General features: G+C 52.4%; 1 protein-coding gene across 1 annotated transcript; it reads right to left on the minus strand.

Annotated features, from left to right (window-relative positions):
* Positions 1-1176: 1176 nt before the first annotated feature.
* LOC119405539 (uncharacterized) lies at positions 1177-7236 on the minus strand. The gene is made up of 4 exons (XM_049419432.1): positions 6716-7236; positions 3790-3927; positions 2455-2667; positions 1177-1191 (listed from the first exon to the last, which is right to left on the minus strand). Exons 1-4 carry the CDS (start codon positions 7109-7111, stop codon positions 1177-1179), a joined length of 762 nt encoding a protein of 253 aa, XP_049275389.1. The 5' UTR covers positions 7112-7236.
* Positions 7237-7789: the final 553 nt, after the last annotated feature.

Below are 7789 nucleotides of genomic sequence, written 5' to 3' on the forward strand. Positions count from 1 at the left end.
TCGCAGGACTTGCGACTTCCGGCTCTTCGGTACCGCTGCCCCTCGCAGGACTTGCGACTTCCGGCTCTTCGGTACCGCTGCCCCTCGCAGGACTTGCGACTTCCGGCTCTTCGGTACCGCTGCCCCTCGCAGGACTTGCGACTTCCGGCTCTTCGGTACCGCTGCCCTCGCAGGACTTGCGACTTCCGCTCTTCGGTACCGCTGCCCCTCGCAGGACTTGCGACTTCCGGCTCTTCGGTACCGCTGCCCCTCGCAGGACTTGCGACTTCCGGCTCTTCGGTACCGCTGCCCCTCGCAGGACTTGCGACTTCCGGCTCTTCGGTACCGCTGCCCCTCGCAGGCCTTGCCCCTTCCGGCTCTTCGGTACCGCTGCCCCTCGCAGGACTTGCGACTTCCGGCTCTTCGGTACCGCTGCCCCTCGCAGGACTTGCGACTTCCGGCTCTTCGGTACCGCTGCCCCTCGCAGGACTTGCGTGTTCCGGCTCTTCGGTACCGCTGCCCCTCGCAGGACTTGCGTGTTCCGGCTCTTCGGTACCGCTGCCCCTCGCAGGACTTGCGTGTTCCGGCTCTTCGGGACCGCTGCCCCTCGCAGGACTTGCGTGTTCCGGCTCTTCGGGACCGCTGCCCCTCGCAGGACTTGCGTGTTCCGGCTCTTCGGGACCGCTGCCCCTCGCAGGACTTGCGTGTTCCGGCTCTTCGGGACCGCTGCCCCTCGCAGGACTTGCGTGTTCCGGCTCTTCGGGACCGCTGCCCCTCGCAGGACTTGCGTGTTCCGGCTCTTCGGGACCGCTGCCCCTCGCAGGACTTGCGTGTTCCGGCTCTTCGGGACCGCTGCCCCTCGCATGACTTGCGTCTTCCGACTGTTCGGGACCTCTGCGCCGCTCATGACTTGCGCCTCCCGCCTCTTCGGGACCGCTTCCAGGTGCAGGCGTTTTCGAAACTTCTAGATCGCTACGACGTACAGGTGCGTCTTTCGGATTTTCAGGGCCGCTGTTACGTTGAGAGCTGTTTTCCGGGTCTTCTGGACCAATGCCACGTGACCCACCTCCGCGTTGCGATGTTTGAGCGCTGTCATGAGGCGGAATGAGTCCCTGGAATAAAGAATGAAAAGGTTGAAGAAGACCTTGTATGAAGAGAAGCTACATGAGGTGAAAGAACATACATGGTCATCATGGTTCACCTAAATTCATCCTAAAGAACGAAGGGCAAGAATGAGAAGTGGACACAAGTGATGTTTTCGGTCAGGGAAATAAATTGGAAGCTAAAGGACAGTTTGCCCCTCTCGAGTTCTCGGGCTGTTCCGCCTACCGCATACTTGCGAAATATAGAATCGCGTGCTAACGGTGCGCGGCACAGGGCGTTCACGTGCGAGCAGCCGCAGCCGGTGTCTCCCGAGCTATCGACCTTGTGGCGTCTAATATTAAATTGTAAACGAGGTGATTCCCTCGCTGATTGGTGACGACAAACGGCCGAGACCAGTCATGCATGCGGTAACGCTGCGACTCATAGTAAGCGAGTATGACGCCGCGCTACGCGCCCCTGTTCCAGCAGGTTCATTAGAACCAACTGGTTACAGTGCAACCTCGACACAAGGACAATAAGACACGAAGGAGACGCACACGCAACGCTACCACTTTGCGACTCTGGCTAGCCGTTTCCAGCAGTACAGTTACTACGTAAACAAGACAAACCAACTCGCCCAATCACCAACTCGCTCAATCAGCCATTTTAACAAGTAAACAAGATGACTGACTCGCTGATGTAGTTAGTAAGACTAAGTGGGAGCTTGGGCCAAAAGCCTTGCTATCAGAAAAGTCAATCGACCCTCTTTCCTTTTCCTAGAGTACACGTCACTTGCCTTACTGCAAATGCCATCGCGGAAATTATTCATGATCGCTTTTCATCTGCTGCACATTATTTTAGTCGCAAGTGTGATAGCCCGCAGCTAAACCCGGATATTTTCACAAATGAAGCTTCGCTCGGCAAAAAAAAAAAAAACATTCTGTTCTAATCCAGCGCTAATTCAGCGGTTAATGTAGCGCTAACGCAGTGCTTGTGTAGGTCTTGGTGTAGTTCCAAATCCTGCGCTTAATGCAGCGCCGCTACCGTGAAACGTGAGAAAGTGCGTAGCACAGACAAGCCAGCTAGTCCCTTGGCAATCACGCGCATGCCGAGGCGGTGGCGCCCTCTCTTGCACGGCGCGGGTCACAGCCGGATGTTTCAGAAGAGTTTTTCGCGATTTTAGGTACATTCTCGCGATTAGTTCTTGGTTATTTCTGTAGTTTATATTAATTTAGACCTTGTTAGTTTATTTCGCACTGGTTTTGAGTATTTTTAGCCTTGTTTTGGGCCTGTATTGACCACTGCGTGACCATGCGACACGAGACAGTGGATGCACGACGAACAAGGGCTCCTAACGTACTACACACTTAAAAAAAGAGAAAGAAAACGGACCGCTCCATTAAGAAGGAGATCGGCGAGCAGTTCCCGATTGAACGTGAGAGTTGCGATGTTCCTTTCGGCCATTTCTGAGGCCTGACGATGGAAGGTGTTGAGGGCGGCAGACAGGCACACGGAGGCTTTCCACAACACCTCAACCAATCGGGAATGAAGAAAGCCACGGGGGTCGTTCTCCGGCGTCCAGTCTTGAGCCACCTCTGCGATGTACTGCAGTGGAGAGAAGAGAAGGCGATCCATCATTTTCATTTTGAAGGGTGTATTTGGGAAGCGGCGTGCGCGAACATACGCGTGCGCAGGGGGTTAGGGATGAGCCGGGGGGGGGGCGCCCCCCCCCCTAGTCACTTAGGGGGAGGGCGAAGTCTGCCTCATACTTTTACTCAGTAGGAACTGTCACGTCGCTGTTTAAAGAGCAGGGTTATGACCACGCAAGTCTGTGATGATAATGGCAGCCAAAGTCCCCTGGTGTTGCATTGCAAGGAGTGTTTGCCTCTCATATTTACTCCCGGAAAGACAGGAACCAAAGGCAAGCCATTGTTAAAAGCACGTCATTCCTTCATATTTTTTTTTTCATTCATTGCGAAACCACCTTTAGTATTCTACTAAAGAGGGAAAGGGGGAGGGGGGGGCGATGCACGCGGAACGGTTGCACACGGAACTTGTCGGCAGGCATGTGAACGCACGACACTGGTTGGTCAACAAAGCTATGTCTACGAGACCAGTCAAACTACTGCACACGATTCAGCGCCGCATTGTGCGGCCGCAGTGTAGGCACAAACGCCTGGTAAGCCGCGCAACGGCCGTAGAATGTGTTACGCAGGAACGGCGATGTTGCGTGCAGTGCTTCGATCGCGTGCGCAACTGCACGCCCATGTCATATGCTGAGAGCGTGCGCGACAACCCTGTCTAAAGAAAAGTCACAGGGTCCCTTATGCATTTGCATAACGCGACTCGAAGGCGAGAGCCATCGTTTTCTTCTCGGTCTATTGTATTGATCCTGCACCCGAAAGCTTTCTGCGCCTATGGTGGTTTCGCACTGCCTCCGGGATCGGAAGCGTGCAAGCCTTGTGCACCTCACGTGGTTTTGCACTGCCTCCGGGATCGGCCCGCCTTTGGCCAAGCGACGATGTCGCGTGATGACGCCATCACGCGACGTCACAAAGTTTGCCGATCTGTGACGTAATGACCACGTCATAGGGAGACGTGATCGCGTGATGATTTTGGGCTCACTCGTGTTGACGCCGACCGTCAATTTTCGCGCTTGGTGATGCATCTAAGGCTTTCTCGCCTTAATAATGAACTGCGTAATGAATATACTGGCTGGCCACGTACCTCGTCGCAAGTAGATTCCAAAGCGGCAACTTGCTGAAAAGCGGTATTGGAAGCGTTGCGCGCGAAGGCCATGGCTGTGTCCACGGGATGGCTCGCGGCATCGACAACACGGGTGGCCAATCTCCGGCAGGCGTTGATCTGCGATAAGGCGGTGGTATCAGAGAAAGCGCACGTTTGGGTGGGCTTTTCAATGCACTGTAACATTCTATTTGTGTAATTAAATTTAGCCCGTGCGTAAACTTCTTACCGTTTCCAGCTTACCGGAACGGCAGTGGCAAAGCTAGTAGAGACATCTACCTGCCGATGGGAAAACGTAAAACTACTGCAAGTTAACTAAATCGCTCCCAAACCTTTATACCTGCGGCAAAGTGCTACATATTAGGCACTTCGGCCTTAGCTTTGTACGTTTGTGTTTATACTCTACATGATTAGGTGTTGGTTGCAGCACCGGCAAGCTTCCGCGGTATAGCGCAAGCGGTAAATTAACTGGAAAACAAAATTAAGCCATGCAAATACCTTCAGAAGACATTCCTTGCCGCGATACGCAGTCTGGGGTTTTGGACGCAACAAGGCGGTTTCTCGTACTAAACAATTGTTCGAAGGAGGACGCGCTCCGCCGAACAGTGCTTCAAGGGCCCCAAACCAACATTAACATTTCAAGTAAAGGCGCGCATAGAGGTCAGGGTGCCGTCACGATCAGCAGGGCCAAACGCGACAGCGCTACGCGTCGCGGTGCGCCACAAAATCCCGTGCTCCTCTACGGGTCTTTCGGTATCCCCAGCATCGGTGGTGACGTCACTAGTAGAATTTGGTCATGTCAGCAGAAGAACGAAGCTGTTTGCCTGCAGGTACGCGCGCTCCCTGCTTATCCTCCTCGCACCGCGAGGAGGAACACTCCAGGAGGAGAGAGAAGCCAACGAATGGAGCATAGCGAAGGAAAGAGCGAAACGAGCGAGGGCCGCATTTCGATCATCAAATGCGTGTAACTGCGCTATTACAGGACTGTTTCGAAATATTCTCGCGGCTACGTGTTCGTCGTGCACAACTTTAACAGCACAACTAAATTTGGATCTTGAGAAGTTCCACGGAGCATTTTACTGTTCGGAACAGACGCCGTAGTAGGAGACTTTGGTACAGAATACCGTTGCAGTGCAGAATTAAAACAGAATACGTTACAAGCAAGACGTCGTTTCCTCAGCAATAATCATAATTTATAGGTCTTGAAATGGGCCCATTTCAAGGTGCATAATCTGTTACAACTTGCCCAATTGTCAGTTCTTCTGCAATAATTTATGGGGTCTTACACGAGCCAAAACCATGATATGATTATGAGGCACGTCCTGGGGGGAGGGGGTGGACCCAGGATCAATTTTGACCAATAGGGTCGCGTTTTGCCCCATCGAAGTGCGGCCTCCGAGGTCGGGAATCGAACCCGCGCCCTCGAGCTTAGCAGTGCGACACCCGGCGCGATGACCTACCACTGCGAGATGAGCCAAGGTGGGGAAACTTGGTTGTGCACATCTAAGTAATGCAACGCGCTAGATAGACAAAAGAACACATTATTGCGCGACCTCCGAGATAAACAGGCCGGCGCGCAATCACGGAGGCCGTGATTATCGCAAATCAGTTCTGCGGAATAACGCAAGGTGACGGAAGGGTTAACAAAGGAAAATTGGCAACCGCTCGCTTGTATCACGAAGCCACAACGAAATTCACACGGATTTCTCAGAAAGAAATCCTCTTGCCGAGAAATTCGATTGGTCCGGGGGTCGAACCCGGGACCAACGCGTTTCCGGGGTGGTCGCTCTACCAATTGAACTAACCAGGAAGCCAGCAAGAAGCTTTCTGAGATGATGAGAGGCTTTCTGAAATATGCTCATGGATTCACTTGTGGCTTCGTGCTGGAAACGAGTGATTGTCACGTTTCTTTTCATAGACACAAGAGAAAAAAATAGTTAAGGGAACACAGGTACGAACAGGGCAAGAGCTAATTGGCTACGTTACGTCCTTCTGGAAAACCGAAGTTTTGAAAGGAAAGTGTGGCCTGTAACTACAGCGAGCGTGCGCATATTTACGTAATGTGGGACATTTTCAAGTACTTCTTACCAAATGAAAAATTATTTGTACCTCAGTGCAAGGAATTCGAACACGTTAAGTGCTGACACGTCAGGTGCTGGACTAACTGTGAACACTTGGAATTCCTCAACGTGCACACAAATCTAAGTACGAATGGTTCTGGCGTTTGTCCCCGTCGAAGTACGGTATCGTAACAGCGAATTCGCGCTAGCCGCTGATCCAAGCACGGCGGCTACTCACAGCGCTTAGTCAGGAATTGCAAAGTAGCACTGTACTGAGCGATAGCATGGCATCTACTTTCATAAGTAAACATGTGAACACAACGCTCAAGAAAAAAAAAACAATAAAGCCTGGACTATTAGAACCAAAGATGTCAGCTCCGCCCACAGCCATGACTGTTACTCCCGCCGAGAATTCTCACGAATGCTCCATCCAATAGAGCTCTCTCGTTTTCGTGACGTCAAGAATTTCTCGAGTGTTTCAGATAGTTGACGTTCCCGAACTGGTTCTCGGTCGAAAACTTCAACGTCCCGGAAAAATGTCGCGAGTGTTCCTGACGTCACTTCTCAGCCAAACTTAATGTTTTAGGTAGTAGCGTCCAAACCTTCAGCTTATTGTGTGGGTGGCATTTTCATTAGCCGAGAAAAAGTACCTGCGATTCGAGCGGAAACCAGCTAGCACGACTGCCTTTCAGGGAGCAGGCGCGCCGCGGTTCTGTGGCTGGAGTAGACATTTTTTTCTTACGTTGTAACCGAGTACAGATTGTTCTTCGTGCGTCATTCAGTCTAGCAAGTGCATTCGCTGCAAACGGGGAACATTAAGCATGCGAAGATTGTAAAGGGCCGCTAACCTTCTCCTGCGCGTACGCCCTTCCGTCGCTGCACCAGCGTTTGCCGAAGTTGCAGGCACCGGCGATCATCTCGAGCGGCTTCTTGGTCGTCGTCGAAAAGCCAACCTCGAGCTTATCCAGGACCTTGCAGGCGAGGTCGTCGGCGACGTGAAGCGGCCCGGAGAGCTCGTCTACCACGGGCTTCGCGAGACAGTCGTAGGCGCTCGAGGCTACCTTCTCGACGACGGTCAGCGCCATCGCGACCACTAGAAAGCGTTCCTTGAAGGCGTGGTAGCGCTCGGAGGCACGGCAGCACGCGCAGTTGACTCCGGGGAGACGCAGGACGTGGTCTACGATGCGGTACCGAGGGCTGACGCCACCCTGACGGTCACCTTCTCCGTTGCTAGCGCCAGCCATGGCCGTCACGGGTACCGTTTATTCGACGGCCGGACACAAGGAAACGTTGGACCGAGTGTAGTGCAACGAACAGCACTGCACACGATGGCCGCACAAGACTGAAAGAGGCACCCGGTGTTGGGCGAGGGAGATTATACAGTGTCGCGATCACAACAACTTAGTGGGCGGTGACGAAGTGACGTTTTACATGATTTGAACCCCCACCCCTAAGAAGACGTCGCTGTAGTCGGCTTGCGAATGTGCGTCAGCCTGCATTTGATTATTCGCCTTATCAGTACGATGTTTTCTTTTTCTCTCCTATTTTTTAAAGCCAATCATTCGTTTCAGCACATGTCTAAATGCGCTCGGCGTCTTCGTATTTCCATGTAGTCTAGTTTTTTTTTTTTTCTTTGGTGTCGCACAAGTCGGATTTTTAGCGTTCGCACTTCTTGTATTCCTAGGGAATAGGTTCCGAGAGTCTTATTTTCAGCGTGCTAATGCCTATATATTGCGGCCTTAATGACCTAGATTCACAATATCACGCGTTCACCGCTTTCCACGTGTCTGTAACAGTTTCTTTCTTTCTTTTCCTTTCTTTTTTTTTTTTGTTATTGTCGACGCATTATCTCTGAACGCTCAGCTCAAAACGTGCCTGTGGTGCCGTCGAGTGTCACGCCTGCGCAGTTTTTTTCGGCCTGC

This window comes from Rhipicephalus sanguineus, chromosome 9 (assembly GCF_013339695.2).
Source record: "Rhipicephalus sanguineus isolate Rsan-2018 chromosome 9, BIME_Rsan_1.4, whole genome shotgun sequence".
NCBI classification, from domain to species: Eukaryota; Metazoa; Arthropoda; class Arachnida; order Ixodida; family Ixodidae; genus Rhipicephalus; species Rhipicephalus sanguineus.